At 51.5% G+C, this 20,998-nt stretch overlaps 8 protein-coding genes; 6 read left to right on the plus strand and 2 right to left on the minus strand.

Moving 5' to 3' along the window:
• Positions 1-1,485: 1,485 nt before the first annotated feature.
• RCC_12201 (related to putative glutathione S-transferase) lies at positions 1,486-2,333 on the minus strand (the record flags this gene model as incomplete). XM_023766620.1 has 2 exons in its annotated part: positions 1,486-2,107; positions 2,164-2,333. The coding sequence occupies 2 exons, from the start codon at positions 2,331-2,333 to the stop codon at positions 1,486-1,488; spliced, it is 792 nt and encodes a 263-aa protein (XP_023622388.1).
• Positions 2,334-3,583: 1,250 nt separating this feature from the next.
• Positions 3,584-6,464, plus strand: RCC_01346 (related to TAD2-tRNA-specific adenosine deaminase 2; the record flags this gene model as incomplete). XM_023766621.1 has 7 exons in its annotated part: positions 3,584-3,864; positions 3,919-4,274; positions 4,322-4,645; positions 4,753-5,869; positions 5,920-6,191; positions 6,245-6,326; positions 6,398-6,464. 7 exons carry the CDS (start codon positions 3,584-3,586, stop codon positions 6,462-6,464), a joined length of 2,499 nt encoding a protein of 832 aa, XP_023622389.1.
• Positions 6,465-7,446: 982 nt separating this feature from the next.
• Positions 7,447-8,825, plus strand: RCC_01347 (uncharacterized protein; the record flags this gene model as incomplete). XM_023766622.1 has 3 exons in its annotated part: positions 7,447-7,486; positions 7,542-7,550; positions 7,609-8,825. The coding sequence occupies 3 exons, from the start codon at positions 7,447-7,449 to the stop codon at positions 8,823-8,825; spliced, it is 1,266 nt and encodes a 421-aa protein (XP_023622390.1).
• Positions 8,826-9,512: 687 nt separating this feature from the next.
• Positions 9,513-11,075, plus strand: RCC_01348 (probable nonsense-mediated mRNA decay protein 3; the record flags this gene model as incomplete). The annotated part of the gene is made up of 1 exon (XM_023766623.1): positions 9,513-11,075. One exon carries the CDS (start codon positions 9,513-9,515, stop codon positions 11,073-11,075), a length of 1,563 nt encoding a protein of 520 aa, XP_023622391.1.
• Positions 11,076-11,951: 876 nt separating this feature from the next.
• RCC_01349 (uncharacterized protein) lies at positions 11,952-12,690 on the plus strand (the record flags this gene model as incomplete). XM_023766624.1 has 2 exons in its annotated part: positions 11,952-12,450; positions 12,518-12,690. The coding sequence occupies 2 exons, from the start codon at positions 11,952-11,954 to the stop codon at positions 12,688-12,690; spliced, it is 672 nt and encodes a 223-aa protein (XP_023622392.1).
• A 521-nt stretch (positions 12,691-13,211) lies between these two features.
• RCC_01350 (related to 20S proteasome maturation factor) lies at positions 13,212-13,737 on the minus strand (the record flags this gene model as incomplete). XM_023766625.1 has 2 exons in its annotated part: positions 13,212-13,679; positions 13,735-13,737. The coding sequence occupies 2 exons, from the start codon at positions 13,735-13,737 to the stop codon at positions 13,212-13,214; spliced, it is 471 nt and encodes a 156-aa protein (XP_023622393.1).
• Positions 13,738-14,023: 286 nt separating this feature from the next.
• Positions 14,024-15,460, plus strand: RCC_01351 (uncharacterized protein; the record flags this gene model as incomplete). XM_023766626.1 has 3 exons in its annotated part: positions 14,024-14,136; positions 14,189-15,243; positions 15,300-15,460. The coding sequence occupies 3 exons, from the start codon at positions 14,024-14,026 to the stop codon at positions 15,458-15,460; spliced, it is 1,329 nt and encodes a 442-aa protein (XP_023622394.1).
• A 1,763-nt stretch (positions 15,461-17,223) lies between these two features.
• Positions 17,224-20,765, plus strand: RCC_01352 (uncharacterized protein; the record flags this gene model as incomplete). XM_023766627.1 has 2 exons in its annotated part: positions 17,224-17,397; positions 17,463-20,765. The coding sequence occupies 2 exons, from the start codon at positions 17,224-17,226 to the stop codon at positions 20,763-20,765; spliced, it is 3,477 nt and encodes a 1,158-aa protein (XP_023622395.1).
• Between the last annotated feature and the right edge of the window lie 233 nt (positions 20,766-20,998).

Below are 20,998 nucleotides of genomic sequence, written 5' to 3' on the forward strand. Positions count from 1 at the left end.
TGATACTGTGAATTTTAAAATGCCTGTCATATTCGATGCGAAGAACGAAAGATACTCCAAAGCTGATAAGTCGGAAAGTAGATACAGCGTCTTTCTCTATGCACCATGCCGTCTCTTCTCACTAGCGTATGTTGGTAACCTTCGCCTCAAACTCCACGGTCTTCTGCCGTGTTGAGCACTTCGTTCTTGCAGAGAGAACCAACTTCAGATGTGATGATATGCAATGATACCTTCTCCACGTACTACCCATGGAGACGGGTGAGTCCAGGTTTAATGTTGAGCGGCATACCTGCCGTCTAGGCCACCACGGGTCTTCCACCCGGTGAAACTCACCCAATCTGCATAATGAGCTTCTGTCCCCTGCCTAGTTAGATAAATTCGCAATTACACGTATGTCCCTAGTTCCCACATGTCAAAATACCACGAACGCCTTTCCAAGCCTCAGACATGAGTGTTTAGAGAGTACTTCTGGTTTCGAAAAGACGCATTCCATCCATTCGACCTACTCCTTTTTCTCGTATCACTTCGTCCCTGGCAAGCTCACAACAGAGCCGACTCAATCTCCACCAAAATATTAACAAGTGGCAGCATGACGTATTTCTACTCCCATTCACATGATGCCAAGCACAAATGTAAATCGAGTCACAGATCAACAATAGAACATCTCCACCCAACAAAATCAGACTCCTAAAATGGCAAACCTCACCTGCACCAAAACCGACATGTTAGAGGGACTGCTCTTCACATGCATGGCGCACGATTCCCTCCAAAACCTCCTTCCTCGGCGATCTGCAAGCCAGTTTGATTAGAAGCAACAATCTCGCGTACCCAATTGAGATTGAAAATCAACTTGTCAAAGACAAAGCAAATATCACGAAATTCCAGACTGTGCTTGATGTTGAGAAGTGTGATGAGAAGATTACTCGACTGTTGAAGACCAAAATGTGTTTGTCTTTAGCTTTACAGGAAATTATCTGCTGAGCTTCGTTTGATGAATAGGAGATGTATGAGGCCAGACCAGGGAAGGGCTCTGTAGAGCATATTGCGGAGTGTGATTTGAAAATCAAGCATTTGAAGAAGGCCAAGGTTTGTTTCGCTGTAGTTTCGGTGTGCGGTTGTACTGATTGTAGATAGGAGGTCTATCTTTCTCTCCAAGCAGCCAAGAAGTCCAACGCGGCGAAAGCTAGAAGTCAAGATGTGAAAGCTGCGTGGGGTTGAGGACATTCAGGTATTTGAAGTGCGTTCAGCAATCGGTGTTGAAATGTCAATTTTGTTGATGCTCTGTCGACATTATGGAAGACGAAAGGGTCGACTACGCTAGAGCACTCTTGAAGATTAGAGCCCTTTTTTCGCTTTGGTCGGCAGCGTTTCCTTCTTTTCCAGCGGCGTCGAATTCCATGGTCGTGATGGACATTCTATGGGAAACAGCATCTCAGCTCAACATCAAGGACTCGTTGGAAGAGATGAAGTCAATCAGTGCATCCATCATCGACAGCTCAATCCAATCCTTCGAAGGCTGCCTCTTCCAATCAGTCCTTCTTCTGCTCGATAAGGGGCAGACAAGCCTTGTATATCTTCCCGAAGCCAGGAAACTCGATAGTCCCCCTCAAATACACCCTCATCATTCACTTTTGCGCACTGCAATGACCCCACAATGAAGAAGTCCGTATAGCTCGGTTTCTGGCCCAACAAGAATGGTCCTTTCGCTTCATTCGTGAGCAATTTTTCGCCAACACGGCGGATGTCAATCGAAGCAGCATTCCAGACTTCTTCCTCCTTATTCCCACTCACGAGTTCCTCGAGGGGATGTCCTAAAGATGCCTCTCGCGTGCGACGAAAGTACTGTTGTGTAGGCGGCGACAGAATGTGCAGCTCGCGCGGAGTTAGAGACGTCTTGTAGACTGTTCCGATTACTCTCCGCGCTTCAGACTCAACTTCTTGCCCCAGCTGAGAGCTGAGCAAGACTGAAGGGTCGGGGTAGACGGATTCCAGGAAGTTTGCAATAGCAGCGGAGTCCATAATGTGCTTGTCTGTTGGGATGTGATGAATTGCAGGTACTGTATATCTTGGCTGGCCTGGAGAAACACTCTCGTGCGGCTTCAGGTCACTGTTGGGATTAGACGGCGGGTAATCAGAGTGCTGCAGGGCACGCAGAATACTAACAGCGCTTTCAGCGTGGGCTCGATGTCTTGGAACTCGAGGAACACGGTCTTGTATGGGATGCGCTTGTAGTTCAGCATCAAGCGGATACGCCACACGACAGGCGAGAAGCAAACGTTCTTGATGCAGGCCAAGTCATAGAGGACAATCTCTGGCTGGCGCTTGTCTGTCATGTTTTTTGTTGGGTGTTTTGAACAGAAGATTATGAGGTTGAGGCCGAGTGATGCCACGATTTGGAAGATGTTTCTTGGGGTAAATGAAGGCTAGATAGTAGAAGGAATGCAAGATTCAAGCTGGCAAGTAATGCTGCTGCTGCTGGCTTACCGTACGCTGCGGCTTACGCATTGTGCGGCGACACTGACTGTGCATCTCGGCCTTCCAACAGCACGATTGGGGGAGCTCTATAATTGCGTTAAAAAGAAGCATCGTTGGAGTCAATCGTCGTAGAAGTGAACGAATGAATGATGTTGACCTGTCATGGAAGTTGACAACAGAGAAGTGAAAAGGAGATTGCTGTAACGAGCGTAGTTCGCATGAGGGCACGTGCCGCCGTACCTTTCACCGCCTTTCATTTCGATATAGTACACTCTTTCCATCTCCTGTCGTCTTCTCTTCTCACAACTTCTCCATGATACGTATGCAACTCGGAAGAAACAGTGCCAGGAATGGAAATCTCACTGCATGTCAGCTTGACCCTCCACCTCCAACGGCTGCGAAGACAACCCCACTTTGCTGGAAGAATCTGCTCAATTTTCCGGGATCATGACGTGCTGGCTCCTCATGCAGGCTGGACAATTGCGGCCTCAGTACAAGAATCACGATCCATTTCCAGTGACTATTTTGACTGGCACTAAAATGGCGCGTACAAGATCAATGGCAATTCGACTTGCCGGCAGCTGTCAAAGAAACCCAATGCCGCCTACCACCCCGAATTCACGCAGCATCGCGATTTTCAGTGTTTCCCGTAGGTAATGATGACGGCTAGCTCGATGCTTCCCGGAACTATAGCACAACGCCGTACGAGTGAGTACATGCCACACCCACAGCAGCTTCGCGTCATCATGCTGGGGCTTCCGATGTGGCATTATTGGCGTGGGCCCCTCAATAGCTTTGTCTAGARGCAGCCAATTGCAGTCCGCTTTGTCCTGTCCTATGGATGTCCTTCCGGCAACACATGGGCAGGAACAAAGCCTACAATGCCTGTTTTGGCAAGTCATGATTGGACCGGCTGGTCGCAGTTTCCCAGTCGTCCGGATGACCAACTTGCTTCAGCAGCTTTGCATTACCGAGTGTGGAGTACGTCTACAAGCTGCGTCTCTGACACWTCCCTGTAAGGGTCCCTACATATATTTCTCAATGCTGCAATTTTGTTGGTTCGGCACTCTTCAGACGTATCTGATCCCCTCCCGTCACTTTCTTCAACATGGGTTCCATATCGGAGTCCGTTCCGAATATCATTGACATCAGAAGCGACTCGGCTGGCTTTGAGTTGAAGAAACTCATCAAAGATGGACTGCATGGGAAGGAGAAGACATTGCCGACGTTGTTGTTGTACGACAACAAAGGCCTCAAGCTCTTCGAAGACATTACATATCTTGATGAGTACTACCTGACTGGGCAAGAAATTGCCGTGTTGGAGCAGCATGCCGAGAAGATGGCGGACAGGATTCCGCAGGATGCCATTCTGCTGGAACTCGGCTCAGGGTATGTGTTGAGTCTTGATGTGTCGCAGATCCCTCCCCTGACTTCTCATGATAGAAACTTGCGAAAGGTGAAGATTCTGCTCGATGCATTGGAGCGTGCTGAGAAGAGGGTTTCCTACTACGCGTTGGATTTGATGCACAGCGAGCTTGTACGCACTCTAGCTGCAGTTCCAGTCGGAACATTCAAACACGTACAATGCTTTGGACTGCACGGAACTTACGACGATGGCCTWGAATGGTTGAAGATGCCCGAAAATGCTGCCAGGCCCAAGACGATCCTTTCAATGGGCTCCAGCATCGGCAACTTCAACCGCGAGGACGCTGTGGGGTTTGTTGCTCAGTTCGGGAATATTATGGAACCAAACGACTCCTTCATCCTCGGTCTGGATGCTTGCCAGGACCCGGAGACAGGTATGAGTTTGTGGCCATCCGAGCACACGTTTCTGACATGCGCTCAGTGTACCACGCATACAATGATCGAGAGGGAGTCACGCATAATTTCATCATGAATGGATTGAAACATGCCAACGAATTGCTCGGTTATGAAGCTTTCAACTCCAATGATTGGAAAGCTCATGGCGAATACGATCAAGTTGGTGAACGCCACCGAGCGTTTGTCATCCCCCAAAAAGACCTCCAAGTCGAAGGCATCTCTCTCAAGCAAGGAGAAAGGGTGCGTATTGAGGAGAGTTACAAATACAACCACGAGCAAGCCATGAATTTGTTTACGGAAGCTGGCGTCATAGAAGGTGCCCGTTGGACGAATCATGTGCAGAGTTATGGTGAGTTCCCCACACCTCCTCACTCATATCCATTAGTAAACCCGACCCAACCCAAATACCACTTATCAGTGTACGCGAGATCTGGTATACTAACACGAAAGTTTCAGCATTACACATGCTTTCTCGCCCGATGAAAATGTATGCAAGCAGACCAGAGACGTATGCTGCTAATGCGGTGCCTACCCTGGAAGAATGGGCGGGTCTTTGGGAGCTGTGGGATAAGGTCACTCTCCAGATGATTCCCACGGAGGAACTGTATGAGAAACCGATCAAGCTTCGTAACGCTTGCATTTTCTATTTGGGACATATCCCGACCTTCTTCGACATGAAACTTGTGGAGGCTACAGGAATGGAACCAGCAGAGCCGAAGTATTTCCATCAAATCTTCGAACGCGGAATTGACCCGGATGTTGATAACCCGAAGCACTGTCACGCTCATAGTGAGGTGCCCGAAAGCTGGCCAGAATTGGATGTAATCCTAAAGTACCAGAGAACTATCCGCGATCGCATCTGTGAGCTGTACAACAACGGCAGTGCTACCAAGGATGCCTGGACTGGAAGGACTCTCTGGCTGGGCTTCGAACATGAAGTGCAGCACTTGGAAACCTTGCTTTATATGTTGATTCAAAGCGATAAGACGCAGCCTCCAGCCGGAGTCATCAAGCCGGATTTCGAACAAATGGCTGTGCAAGCCAAGCGGGAGGCTGTCCCAAACGAGTGGTTTGACGTTCCGGAGCAGACACTCAGTCTTGGATTGGAAGACCCAGATACTCCCGACGGACCTGTCAGGCACTTCGGATGGGATGTTGAGAAGCCAAAGTATACCGTAAAAGTCCCTGCTTTCAAAGCTCAAGCCCGTCCCATCACGAATGGGGAGTATGCACAGTATCTTGTTGCTACCAAGCAATCTTCGATCCCTGCCGCATGGAGCTTGCAGGAGAGACCTGCCGTAAGCGAAGCCAATGGGCTTGTCAATGGCGAGGCCGCTTTCGAGGAGTTCATCCAAGACAAGGCCGTTCGCACCGTCTATGGTGCTATCCCATTGAAGCTTGCTTTGGACTGGCCTTTGTCCGCTTCATACGATGAGCTGAAAGGATGTGCGGTCTATATGGGTGGCCGTATCCCAACTCTGGAAGAAGCTCGCAGCATCTACAGTTATGCCAGCGATCAGAAGAAGGACGCCTTCTCCAATGCTCTGGGCAAGACGATTCCAGCCGTCAATGGGTAAGTCATGTCATGCTCCTCAAATTCACACGCTCACCCATCACTTCCAGTCACCTCGTCAACGAAGGCGTGGAAGAAACACCACCATCCAACCCGTCAGTTAACGGGACCGGCATCACCGCCGGTCCCACCACAAAGGATCTCTTCGTCGATCTCTCCACCGCCAACGTGGGTTTCAAGCATTGGCACCCCATGCCCGTAACGCCCAATGGTCGCAAACTCGCCGGGCAAGGCGAAATGGGCGGTGTCTGGGAATGGACAAGCTCCGTGCTCGAGCAGCAGAAAGGTTTCGTTCCGATGAAACTGTATCCTGCCTACAGTGGTGAGTGATTTCAATATCAACCCCTGGAGGCACACGAGACTAACATGATCCAGCCGACTTTTACGATGGAAAGCACAATATCGTGCTGGGTGGATCTTGGGCCACGCATCCCAGATTCGCCGGTCGAAAGACTGTGTAAGTTGTATCATGATTCTTCGCAGATGATAGCACTGCAAGAAACAAAAAACTGACCGCTTCTGCGCTAGCATCAATTGGTACCAGCGGAACTACCTCTACGCCTGGGCAGGAGCACGCATCATCAAAGACATCTGAGCCGCAGAAGTGAACCACAATACGTGCCTTCTTCTCTCACGTGTCCTTTTGGAAGAGGCCAGGTGGTCGAAATTGGATGTAGCCAAGGTTTTCTTTTCATTGAGTATAAAAGGCGCACCCCCATGTTTCCCCGCAACCCCTTAGTTGCAGCACATGTCGCATCAACGCCAGTAAGTGAATGAATGAATTTCACAGCTCCACTCAACTAGCCCCATCCAGCACGCACGTAAACACAGCCGCTACCCGTCCACGCGTCTATCTCGTGCAACGCGAACTAGAATTCCGCGGTCAAACAGAAATCTCTCGTGGTACCTATTCACTGGAAACGAAATAAATAAATAAAGCCCTCCTGGCAACCAAACCAACCGGCAAAACATCACGTCCTCGTGACTTCCTCGTGCGGCCCGACGATAAGGATAAATACCCACCCACAGTCTTCAAATCCGCCCAAAGATTTATATCCATCGCAAACAACACGCGTATGACACCACTACAAAACATCCACAGACACGACGCCGCCAACCGCTCGACGCGCGCAACATTCGGAAAATACCACGCGGACCTTGAATTCGACACGTCTCAAACGACTGCAGCTCGAGCTCAATCAGCACCCCTATCCTGCAAACACGCCTGACAATCAGACAGGTGTCTTCTTCAGTCTTTCAATTGAAGAGATTTCATCGATTCATCTCCTCTGCCAGCATTCGGAGTCGGAAGTGAGGCTTGCAAGCATCACTGCAGCTCGCGCTTTCGGCAGAGTGGAAATGAAAGGCTCGCTTACATTCACGCGCATCCTCTGTTCGCAGCCCCACGGAAGAACAGCTGCTGTCGCCGCCGCCGCCGCCGCCACCGCCGCGAATTTACGAAGGAGAGTCAGAAACCTCGACATTCTCAGAGACAAGAGAAACTGTCCACGCCCCGACTGTACTCCAAGGCATCCAAGAAACACAATCAGGCACCTCTTGGCCAGCAAAGAGACTCTATGAGTGATCTCTTCAGATGGGAGGACGGCGGTGGTCTGAGTATGCTTCTTCCTTTTCCTTCTCTTTCCCTGCTTCGAACTAACCACCCGTGCAGAGCATCATTGTGAGTACCGACAAGAACTGACTAAAGTCGAGGAAGATCACTACTGACTGCAACATAGGTCCGATCTGCCAAACACCGCTGTCGCATGAGAAGTGCCGGACTCAATGCCTGGGCGTGCATGTCGAGTGGTGCAGACGCTACCACACCCTCTTCCGCAAGAACTGGAGCTCTCGATGCAGCGCTTGCAAGACGACGGACGAGCAGCACGAGAAGCGGCACCGGGAGATCGCCGAGTTGATTGCCAAGATTAACAAGCTGAAGGCAGAGGAGGATGAGGCCGGCGCTGAGTCTTCGAGATCCCGCACACTTCTTACTGCCAGTGCGCTGAATAGTGTCGACGGGATTTCGAATGAAACAACACCAAGGACGACCAAGAAGGARAGGAAGAAGTTGAAGAAGGCGGCCAAGGCAATGGGGAGGGACAAAGTTGTGACCTCGGCCGACATCCTTTTCGTGGCCAATACTCTCCATCCCGAAGGCGAACAGAAGGACGAGGACAAGGACCTTGAGTTCGCAGAGCTAACGGAAGATGAGGACATCAAGATGAACCTGAAGTTCAACAACAGTACTTGCAATACCAAGACTGCACGATATGACTTCATCAAGAAGGATCGCGGCCTGGACCTCGAGGGAAGCAAGATTCATGTCGGGACTATGTTGGCTACCTTCGAGGTGAACACCAAAGCCAATGGACAGGAGGGAAAGCTGGTCGCCGAACTTACTGCCGCCATCCGGAACGACTTGGTCCACTATCACGATGAGCTCCGGACGACCGCGAAGCTCCGCAGTGCATTCTGGAGGTGGGCCAACGCCAGGGCGTACCGAGAACTGGTGGGAAATGGCAAGGATTGGGACGATCACGCTCCCAGCAGCCAGGAGCGTACCGACTCGGTTGCAGACCAGCCCGCTCTCGATAATGCGGCCGCCATAGAGTCGGACGAAGAAGCCAAGACGAATCGCAACTATAGCGTCGACTCCGGTATGGATGCTGCATCGGCCAGCACATCTCTCACCGTCCCGTCGGTTGTGGCATCCCCGGTCGGAAAACCAAAAGTGAAGACTCTATCTATCGTCACGCCCAAAGCGGAAGATACCGTTGACGATGGAGGTTGGAAACAGGTTGGCAGCAAGGTACTGAAGGCTCCAGCGGTCGGCAAGCTCAAGATGATCAGGAATGGTGGACTGCACCACTTTGCTCGAACTCCCAAGGGCACTTTTGGTGCGTTAGCGGACGGGTGGGGTGGGGCATTTGACGAAGATAGGAAGCCTCTCTAATAAACTCCGCCGGTCGTGGGAGAAGGGAAGTTGCTGCTGCGATTTTTCGGGAATATCTTGGATGGTATACTGTAAGATGGTCGAAAAGGGGATTACAACGCTTTAGCAATGGCTACCGTACCTTGAGGTGCACAGAAAGCACGAGGTGCGATGCAGTTAGCAGCAGAATCCAGGGCAAGTGAAAACCACTACCTTTTGCTTTGAGCGGAATGGATGTCTTTGATTGTCATGTGTGCTTTCCATTCCCTCTGATCCAGGGTTTCTGCTGATGTCGTCCACCCGTTCGAGCCTTTCCATACCTACAGTCGTGCCCGTATTATGACTTGGCTTTTGGCTTTGCTCAGTCTCGAGCTCGTAAAGCAGGACCAGAACTCATTTCAACACCATTCCGGGGAAGGACGATTGCTGAACCTGCGGCGAGCAGTGGAGATCAAGGTAAGTAGAGGGAGGGGCCAATTTTGTCACACTAGCAACCTGGCCTACCGTATGATAAGATACCGTGATTCTCCGCCACCATCTTTGAGGGTCGAAAAAAAGCTACCGCTGTGACTGAGAAGCTAGGTAATCATTCCAAACCCACMGCACAACTTCATGATTTTCTGGCTCTGACCACGATACAACGACCTGAATACTCTCGACCGCTACCTCACTTCATAACCAGCCCATCACCACCCATACTCTTCGGCCATGGCGGCCATGGACATTGACATGTCCTCGGTGCCACTGCCGGCCGCACGCGAGACGACGGCAGCGACAGTCCTCTGTTACAACTGTGGCGCGGCGATTGATGGCACACAAGCAGCGGGAGCAATCTGTACCGACTGTCTCAAGCTCACCTCCGACGTGACCCAAGGCATCGAGCGTGAGGGAATCCTCCTCATGTGTCGCGACTGCGACCGATGGTTATCCCCACCCAACTCATGGGTCGTTGCGGCGCCCGAGTCTCGCGAGCTCCTTGCCCTCTGCCTGCGAAAACTACGTGGACTACACAAGACCCGCATCATCGACGCCTCCTTCATCTGGACCGAGCCGCATTCGAGACGAATCAAGTGCAAAATCACAGTCCAGCACGAATCCACACAAGGCGCCATCCTCCAACAAACATTCGATGTCGAGTTCAAGCAGCAGTACAAGCAGTGTCCCGATTGTCAGAAGAGTTTCACACACAACACCTGGTCTTCGGTGGTTCAGGTCCGACAGAAAGTACCACACAAGAGGACGTTCCTCTACCTCGAGCAGCTCATTCTCAAGCAAGGCGCGCACAAGGATACCATCAACATCAAGGAAGTGCACAGTGGGATTGATTTCTATTTTGCTGCGAAGAACCAGGCAGAGAAGTTTTGTGATTTCCTCAACTCGACCACGCCTGTCAAGATTAAGAAGGCTCAGGAGCTCATTTCCATGGACACACACACGAGCGTGCGCAGCTACAAGTTCACATTTTCCGCCGAGCTTGTTCCCATATGTAAGGATGATTTGGTCGCCCTGCCACCAAAGCTCGCCAAGCAGATTGGAAACATCTCCCCACTGGTGCTCTGCTATCGCATAGGAACAGCAGTCAACATCCTCGACCCGAACACTCTTCAATTCGCCGATCTCAGCACGCCAATCTACTGGCGAACACCCTTTGCACCTCTCGCCGATTCCACACAGCTGATTGAGTTTGTGATTATGGATATCGAGCCCATTGGACCCGCAAGGGGACGCTTCCTTCTCGCCGAAGCCACCGTCTGCCGCGCATCAGATCTCGGCGTCAACGACACAACCTACCTCATCCGCACACATCTCGGCGGAGTCCTTCACGCAGGTGACTCGGCCATGGGCTACCTCCTTTCCGGAACACAGTTCAACAACCCCAACTTCGAAGCTTTGGAAGAGAGCAAGCAATACAGCGGCACCATTCCCGACGTAATATTAGTCAAGAAGCACTACGAGCGCCGCAAGAAGAAGAGCGCCAACACCCGCAACTGGAAGTTGAAGCGCATGGCTCGTGAGGAGAGCGACATGAAGCCCAGGAAGCAAGATGCGGATCGTGATGAGATTGATTACGAGCAATTCTTGCAGGATTTGGAGCAGGATCCTGAATTACGGGCGGGCATGCATCTGTACAAGCAGCAGAAGGAATTGGATGCTATTAGTGAGATGGAGACGGATGATGGAGAGGATGATGGGTTGGAGATTCCAATGGACCAGTTGATTGATGAGATGCAGGACGCTACGCTGGAGGATATGGATAGCGATAGTGATTGAAAAGGCAGCAATGGGTGGCGATGCTCATGATGTGATGATGGGCATGCAGATGATGGGATGCTCTTAGAAGAGCTACGACAGCCATGATCAAAAGCTGCAATGCCATGCCAACTCGCCATGGCTCTTGTCGTGACGAGTACATCTTCTCACATGTTCCCTTCTCCCAAGCCCCTGCCTCAAGATTCCTATGCCCTCTTCCTTCTCGGCCTGGGCGTTCCGAGCTGCATGGATGCATCCTTGTTGATGTCTTGGTACCTATTCTTGGCTTTGCCAGACTTACGTAGGATGTACCTTCTTGACGCGCTGCTCCAACCAGGAAGTACCTGGTATATCAACAAATGTCCTTATTTCATACAACACTCACCACAACAACACACTGTACAAAAACGTGTTGACATCAATCGAGAAAGTTGAGACGGCCTTTCCACACTTCTTATCGCCGAAACCCCCAACCCCACAAATTTTGGCTTTTTGGGAACCGCTCGGACTCGACTCGCCTGCGCGACTTGCTCCACACGATCATCCATCGAGCTATCATCAGCTTCGGAGGCGGAGAAGTGTGGGTGATTCATCTTGAACAACGACACATGCTACAAGACGGATTGCAGGTCATCGAACAGGAAGAACAGAACAGAACAGAAGAGAGAGGTTTCCCAAGTCCGTCGTTATCACAGGGCATCATCCATCCGCGGAACACGGCGCACGAAACGCTCTTCCCTGGCGCAACCACCGGGAGCACGCGGTAGAAGTTTGCTTCGACAAGTCGACCCAAGCAAAGCAAAGGGACCTTGGTGAAGTTGCTTTGAGATAGACTTTTCAAGGAATCCTAGCCTCGGGAAGGAAAAGAAGCAGTAGTAGACAAGACGAAGAAGAAAGATGGCAGACACAGATACCGTCGCCGGCGCTCCAAGCGCTTCCAACACCAACGCCCTCCCACTCCCAAACCCAGACTCCCTCGACCTCTCCCCAGAAAGAGAAACCACAATGCCCTCCGCCTCGAACCCTACAGCGTCAGCACCTCTGACGCGCACGGAAACAACTCCAGCCCTAGGTCCTGCCGTCGACGCTCCAATCGCCCATCCTCCTCCTCCATCTTCCTCCTCCGGCGGCGGTCTCACCCTCAACATCTCCCTGATGCTCACGACCGGTGCCCGCCATCCTTATAAGATCGACTCCAAATACCTCTCTTCACGGAAAGTTTCCGCGGTCAATAGTGAGGGAGTCTTTGACCCGCGAGTGTTGAGTGGATACCAATTAAAAGAATTGATCTGGACGGATTGGAGGAGTGAGGATTGGGAGGCTAGACCTGTGAGTCCGAGTAGTATACGCCTCATTTTGATGGKGAGGATGATTGAGGACAAGGGAGTTTTACGTGGTAAGAAGAAGGAGATGAAGTCACCCAATCTATGGAGAAGGAAGACTTGCTAATGCGAGAACAATAGACTTCCCATTCAACATGGATCAGACGAATGTCGTGCATATGACTGTCAAACCCGCGGATCTTATCGAGGATGAAGCGGAGGTTGGGACGGCGAAAGGGAAGAGTGGGGTGCTGAGGCAAAGGGACTCCGGTGGGGAGGAGAGGGGAAGTGGGTGTCGCTGTGTGATTCAATGAATGAGTGAATGAATGAATGAATGGAAGGAGGGGAGATGGAGAGTGATGTACTTGAGCGTCAACAGAAGCGTGCGCGCGTGTGTTTTGCTGGCGTTGGGATCTGGTGTTTGAGCGGAAAAATGTTCTTTCATTGCGAGGCGCAGGGTGGGATGGGATGGGATGGGATGGGCGGGCATTTGGGAGGCGTTAATTTCTATCATTTTGGGACGAGTTACGCTCCGTTTGTATAGCGATACGATAGATGTGACGGGAATGAAATGATTTACTGGGTGAAACGCCTTGATGACATGCTTTGATGAAAGAATCTATACGACTAATGCACAGTGCAAATCCATCCAGCTTCAGAGGTTCTGGTCTGTCTGCTATCAAGAGCAACATCCATATCTGGGAGCCGTGATGAGTAGTATACAGCGAAGCATATCTTTCCGCCTCGACGTAGCTTCACWTTCATACATCTCCTCTAATACCGCTTCTCCATCGTACATGCACCCATCGTCTCCAACTCAATATGCCATCACCATCTACCAACCCATCCCGAATCTCATCTCCATCTCCGTGTGAAAATCCGGAACCTCACCCATCTCCTCCCCGGAAAAGACATCCTCCCATCCAATCTCCATATCTCTCCCGCTCAGGATATCCGCGTGCAGACCCGCCGTACCACCACCCATCAACATCATCGGCCGCCACTCTCCGTTGCGCACAATGTTCAATTCCATCTGTCTCTTGACTGGCTCCGCGATTCCGAATTGACGGCGCAGGAGGGACATCTTGAGAGTCTCTTGTTGGGAACGCCAGTTTGCTAGTCGGGATTCCAAGGGGTGGGTGGAAGCTATGGAGACTGCTGAGGCGGCGCTGTGGGTTTTTGGGGCGGGGGTGCTGAGGGAGAGGTTCGATCGGAGTGTGTCGTGGACTCCGGGGGSGGAGGGGGCGCCGTAGGAGGGGTTTGTCGTGGAGGTGTGTGCTGTGGAGGGGATGATGCGGAGAGACTTGAGTGTATGTTAGTGATGGGTTGGAATGGGAATATGGTGGGTGATGGCTTACCATGATGGCGTTTGTGATTTGGAGGTTTCTGTGTTTGTGGTTGTATGCGCGGTGATGCAGCAAGGGTGGTCTTCGCTGTGTTGATGAAGTGAGTGTGATGATGTTCGCAGCGCGTGAGTGAGAGAGAGCTCCAGGCACGGATGATGATGCGCGGCCGAGCTAAGCGCGGGAGCGGCCGTGCTGCAGCCGCCGTTGCCTTGAGTTTCGGCAGGCAGCTTTCGCGTCGCGGGATCCTTTCTACGCGTCGACTGAAATCGATCTGGTATTCGCTTTCGACACAACATCAGTAATGGCGCAAGATTACAGCGAGTACTTGGCGGTCCATGTGCTGAATGAGCAGCAATATGTCAATTACCGCAATCTGAGCAGAGCAATGAAGGTGCACAGTAATTTGGCCAAACAGTATGCTGTTCGATGTCCTACCTAACAGATGATCTGGCTGACTCTTTTGTAGAATGCTGTACGACTTCCACCACAAACAAAATAGCAAGAAACCCGGCAGTGTTCATGCCACATATTTTGTCTCCGGCTCCAGAAGACCCCCTTCTACCACATCATCCCAAAGCCAAGACAATGACGGCGAGGACAGCACCATGCGAAGCAGTCCACCACTTCCGAGTAGTTCATTTCAACGACCAGAAGAGCAGGAGCAGTCCAAGTCCATCCATGCCATCATGTTGGTGCGTGAGGAGCATCTGGAAGAAGCAAAGGCACAATTTGAAAGTATCTCGGGCATGCACATCTACAGTTTGCAAGTCAATGGCGTGAGCGATGTGCAGGCCCTGACGGATTGCAATCGTCGAGTGGCGGCAGAGTACGTCAAAGAGGATCCTCTCAAAGAGTGGAAGCAGTATGGTATTGTGCAGAATTCGGATGTGAGGAGGAGGATCACAAAGGGACAACCACCGCCTCCACCACCTMCTGCTGCAAAAAAGCCTGCTGTTGCTGCTGCTGCTCCGGGTGCGAAACCTACAGCTGTTGATAAGACGGGAGAAGCCAAGCCTGCGGCGAAGAGTGCACCAGCGCAGAAGAGTACTGCGAGCGCTCCGAGCAAGACAGCTGCGAGCAAGAACCAGAACTCTAGCTTGTTCAAGTCTTTTGCAAAGGGGTCCGCAAACGCAAAGAAAAAGGCAGATTCGCAAGCCAGCTCGGCCGCTGCATCTCCTGCCGCCGAGCCAGAGGATGTACCCATGACCGGCTTCTCTGACGATGATGAAGATGATGCTGACGTTGGGCTGCCTGCCGAGTTGGAGGAGGTCAAGGCTCCTGCTGGCGAGTCGAAGCATGAGCGAAAGTCAAGGCTGGAAGCTATGATGGACGAAGAGGATGAAGAGATGGAAGATACCGCTACTCCCGTCTCGGTGGAGAGCGCTCATGATGAAGGCGCGATCGATGCTGTGGAGCAGAAAGAAGAGCCCAAGGAATCCGTTGTGGTAGAGAACGGTAGGAGACGCGGTCGAAGACGAGTCATGAAGAAGAAGACTGTCAAGGACGAAGATGGTTATCTCGGTGAGAATTTCACACCCACATTCCCCATCACTTCAGGACTAACAGCATCATCACAGTAACCCGCGAAGAAGCCGCCTGGGAGTCCTTCTCAGAAGAAGAACCAGCTCCGAAGAAAACCAAAATGTCTTCCACTGCTAACAGTAAACCCGCCGCGAAGAAGGGAGGGAGTGGAAAACCAGGCCAAGGCAATATCATGTCTTTCTTCTCGAAGAAGTAGTCAAAATAGTCTCACGACATACGTTCAAACAGCGCCACTGTTCCCTCCAACCCCTTTAACCCTCTCACCCAAAGGTATTATGCGTAAGTTCGCTTCCTCATTCGCCTCTTTGGCTTCCCATTCATTGAACTGCACACCACAAATCTCTTTCCTCCGTGTCCGGAAGTCGGTGTACAGCCACTGCCAAACCTCCCGAGCTTCGCATGTCGTTTGTTCCGGGGGACAGAATGGAGTGAGGGTTCGGCGTGCTTCGGTGTACATGGGTTTCCAGGGTGGTGCATCGCTGAAATGGACTATATTTGCTGATGTAAGGGCTGATTTCGCGGGGTTGGAGTCGCTAGAAGGAGATTGCTGGCGTAGAGAGGCGGTGTGCAGGATACGTGGGAGCGGAATGGTGTATTTCGCAAGTGCATTCTGCACGTTCTCTGTGTTGTGAAGATAGTTGGAGAGAGGGATTGAGGGAGAGAGAATCATTGCTGAAGATTCTCCCGTTGCTTCTCCTCCCTCCCCTTGTCTCTGCAGTTCCGAGAAGAGTTCCTCTCCCTCTAAACTTCGCAGAATTGTAGAATCCAGATCTAATACTATGATGAGTTTGTAGTTTGTGAGATTCGACCCTGGGATCGCGGGATGGACATTCCGACTCGTGACATTGACGGTTTTCAAGAGCGCTCCATATCTCTCGGTAGCTTTCTGTAAAAGTTGTGCTTCGATGCTGTTGGTGGAAATGTTCCAGCTCTCTGGGTATAGCAGTATGCGATCCGCTGTAACATTCAAACGATGCAAAGACTCGAGTTGCATAATTGCAGAACAGAGATTCGCGGTATGGGATGCATAAACCACATATGCCATTTCATCGACCTCGGGCGGCAAGATTGGCCATGTAGGGATTTCAGGCGGAGATAAGGTTGATGAGGACCATGATGGAATATGTAGAGATGGTCGTGGGAGGAAATGGGCGCTGTTGCAGGTACACCACCATATTCCGAGGATTAAGACGAGGAAGAGAAGGGCTAGGCGTTCGTGGATTTTGCTCCAGCGTCTGGTGGTTTCGGTGCTTAGCCAGCGGAGTTTGGGAGGATCTTGGGGCCAGCTTCCATAGCGGGAGCGTTGACTACGGACTGGGGAGGGAAGCCAGGTGCGGCCTAGAGATTTGGTGGCGTAGAGGGAGGACATTTGTTGGTGGTTGAAGTGGTTCTCTCTTTGAGGAAGAAGGAAATAAAAATGGGTGAAGGTGAGTTTTGAGAGAGCTGATCAACGCGTTGTCGCCGTGCAAGGAACGTGCTTGGGAACGTGGTGTGGAATGTAATGGTTCTTGCACAAAATGAAAAGCCTCCAGTCACCAAACTTGTCGACCAGCTCTACTGATATGTCATGGTAATTCCCATTTCACTTTATCGAGTCTGTAGAAGGATGCTGTCGATTGTGATCACATTTGTCGTGATGGTATCGTACTTTCAACTGAGCTTCTGTAATGTACCCAGGGACCATAGACCCACGGCGCCGACATTGACCATGTTGAACGACTTGCATCAAGCCTTTCGGATAAGGCGCGAAGGATTTTCTGCAGGCTTGTCATCTGTGAGAACAAGGTCATGTAAGTGAAAAGGAGAGAAGAGGAAGAAGGGCGGAAGAGAAGCGCACTCACCAAGGGTCAACCTAATTGACGAGGGCGGCGCACGGCGGAAAAGTGGAGACTCGCCCTCCACCCACCCCATCAACACCACCATCAGATCGCAAACGCCATCATCGCCCTCTATTCCCCAATGGAAGCTCAGGAAGACGACGATGATCTCAAGCTCGCCAAGGCGTCTGCTGGGCTGCTTTCCGACCTCGAAAGAGACCTGCCAAAGATCCTGTGGAAAGCGACGTCTCAGAATGGTCGCAAACGAGCTCACACGCAAGTGAAGAGTCGCGATCTCGACCGTATAATCAGCTATGTATGATGTATTCACGACAGTGTTCACGACAGTATCTGCAGAATTATCGCTGACTGTCGTGATAGATTGAGCCATTCCAAGGCGAACCGCAATTGCTCGACGCAAAACTAAAATCTGTCCTCCCGCCGATTGTAGATGCATACTTGGACTATCTCCAGCAAAGCAAGTCGAAAGGAGACCTCAAGCATATCGATTTTCAGACGGCAATATGCACTCTGCTGTATACTCTCTGCAAAGTGCGAGGCTACAAGATTGTTGTGGGCTTTCTCACCAATGAGCCGCGATATCTTGAACCTATCCTTGAGGCGGTCGAGCGGACGGTCTTCACATCCGACGCACCAGAAGTGCAATGGCAAGTACCATATGTTCTTCTGTTGTGGCTCTCCCATCTTTTGCTTACGCCATTCGACCTTGACTCAATCTCCRCAATACCCGGTCCGGTATATGATGATGAACAAGACGTCTCGTTCACCCAGCAGCTTCCTCCATTGATTCTGCGGATCTTGCGGATCGGATTACAATACCTGCATACTCCGACAAAAGCACAAGATGCAGCTGCGGCAATGCTAGTAAGGCTATCAACGAGACCTGACGTGCAGAAGTTCCGGCTGGCCGACTCACTCGTCAAKGATCGCTTGCCAAAGTTAGAGAGCGCTGCCGCTGAGATGCCGAACATGTATGAGATGCTAGGTAGTCTTCGATATGTCGCTGGGTTGGCATCTTCCGCGGAGCTCAGCCATCTCATACCCAGCATCTACCGAACTTGCGAGAAGACGTTTGACGAGAACGACACTTCGACGTTGTCATCCAATGCTGTGGCCAAGAAACTGATCGTCAAGATCTTTCGCAATATTGCCATTCTCTCCCTCCGTTCTGCCAACGCGGATGGGCCGCTGGCGAGCTTTTTGCAAACGACTGGTGTGCTGGAGAATGTCATTGACTACCTGCTGCGGTCGCTGGGAGACAAAGACACTCCAGTTCGTTATGCCGCAGCCAAAGCTATCAGCTTGATCGTACTTGAGCTGGAGCCAGAAATGGCGCATGAAGTAATCCAGGCTCTGCTGGACTCCTTTAAAGAAGACATGCCAAGATCTGCGCATGCTGCAGACTTCACCACCGCGAATCCGCTGAAGTGGCATGGACTTACCCTTGCACTCTCGCACACACTCTTCAAGCGTTCAGCTTCTCCAGCACAATTACCTGATATCCTCAACGCTCTGATCTCCGCCCTCCAATTTCAACAGCGCACGGCCACAGGAAGCACCCTCGGCACAAACGTTCGCGATGCTGCAAACTTCGGCATCTGGTCTCTTGCAAGACGGTATACCACCGCTGAACTCCTTCCAGTAAAGGCAAATATCTTGCAAAACAGCCGTCTGAATGGACCCGACGTGTCTGTAGTTCAGCTTTTGGCAACGCAGCTCATTCTGTCGGCCTGTTTGGACCCAGCCGGCAACATTCGTCGAGGTTCTTCGGCAGCATTTCAAGAACTGGTGGGTCGACATCCGGATCAGGTGTATGAGGGTATTGCTCTTGTTCAGATTGTGGACTACCAAGCAGTGAGCCTGCGTAATCGCGCGATGATAGGTGTTGCCAATAGTGCCGCAGCATTTCACACGATGTACTGGCAAAATCTGCTAGAGGGTCTATTCGGCTGGAGAGGACTTGGTTCATCGGACGTACTCTCTCGAGAAAGTGCTGCGGCTTCTATCGCGAATCTGTCGGCAAGTCTTACTTCCAACAAAAGTGGAGACGTCCTGCGAAGAGTCAGAAACGACCTCGTGGAATGTCCATTGCAGGAGGTAGAGAGCCTACATGGTTTGACCTCTGTGGCAGCGAGCATTCTAAGGCACAAAGTCGACCTTGGAGCAGCCCATCAGCAGTCCACAGATACCGTTCTGGCGGAGTTGCTCCCATTACTCGGCCGCCTGGAGGCTGCGCTCAAGGATTTCCACCCAAGGTTGCTCAAATCTGAGCTCCCGGCTTCTCTCGCCCAACTCACTACCGCGGTGTGTGATTTGGCGTTGCAGTCAAGGAATGATGGCGTCTCCATGATCAAAAGCATACCTTTTGATGCAGTCGACACAATTGTTGACCGATTACTCTACCGACGGGAAGACTCAATCTTGGAAGCTGTCCCACAGCTTGTGACATCGATCATGGGACTCGAACGGGCTTACGACGTACCTCTCGGCTGCATCGAAGCTCAGACACTTGCAAATAGAGTCGCTGTGGATGGCTCAAAGGCCACGCTTCACAKTGTTGGGAGAGCTCTTGCGCTTGGCGCTCTTGCTTCCAGCTATGAATCTTTGGGGTTGACAGGCCCCAAGGCGATGGCAGCAATATCACCGCTGATTAATCTCATGGGTGCTGTGAATGTAGACTGGCGCATCGTCGGTGCAAGAGCGTTGCAGCTTGTCGCGAGTAGCGTCYCAAGCGGGGGAAGTGTCAACGCAGAAGTGGTCCAATTGATCATTACCGCCATCCACCGTGGACTCAACGACTACACAATCGATGAGCGTGGCGACATCGGATCTCTTGTCAGGTTGCAGTCCCTCACCTGTGCTTCTACAATACTGGCTAGTCCTACTTTCCGATCGCACGGCGAACTTGTCCAGACTTTGGAGGGCGATGTTTATCGCTTGTCGCTTGAGAAGTTGGACCGAGTCCGTTTGCAAGCCGCGCAATGTCGCGCAAACCATCTTGATCTAGCACACGTCGCCATGACGGACGTCGCCAGCGTTTCTTCAAGGGACTACTTTCAGGTCGCTTTGCTTCCCCTATCGACAACGTCCTCGAGCTGGATTCAACAGTCGCTCCTTGAAGGATGCATCTCTTGCATAGGTGGCGGCGCCGAATCACTACTGCAGAACTCAAGGGAAGTGCTCGTCGTTTACATGGGCAGACTAACCGATCACGATCTTGAGCAACTTATATCAGTCTACGCCACAATAATGAAAGCGCTGCTCGTAGAAGCGACGCATCTACACTCCGCTCTTGAGCTCCTCGCCTTCCTCCTCGACATGCAAATTGTACAACGTCTCGCCGGCTCCGCGACGTTCAAATGGCGCAACCTCCTATCCACGATACAAAAGTCCCACCACAAATCAAACGACATTCCCAAGATCCTCGCTGCCGTCCACGTCTATCACGGTATGGCTGATATCCCGATGATTCGCGGGGAAGTTTTGAAGAAGCTCATCAGCATGCTCAAAACGAATCCATACCCGCGAGTGCGTATGACGGTGGCGGAGGTGCTGTATATGATTACAAGAGCGGAGATGTTAAGAGACCATGACTGGGCCAAGCCTTCGTCGCAATACGCGAGTGTAATTGCGGAGTTGCAGAAAGAGAAAGAGCTTGGTTGAAATGGTCAAGCGCACGTCGACGCAGCGTTCAGCGCAAGACGTACTGGYACTCGCCATCGAGGATGATCCCCTTTCTCATTCTACCAGAGCGCAGAAGAGGAGGCATATCGAGGTTGCGCTTCCCTAGTCAACATGATAACGCTCCAAGATAGCTTCTTTCTCATGAACCGCCGAACGATGCTGCTCCCTCGATCTCATCTCCTGCGCTAGACCTGCTCGAATGCCGCTTTCAA

This window comes from Ramularia collo-cygni, assembly GCF_900074925.1.
Source record: "Ramularia collo-cygni strain URUG2 genome assembly, contig: RCC_scaffold01, whole genome shotgun sequence".
Taxonomy (NCBI): domain Eukaryota; kingdom Fungi; phylum Ascomycota; class Dothideomycetes; order Mycosphaerellales; family Mycosphaerellaceae; genus Ramularia; species Ramularia collo-cygni.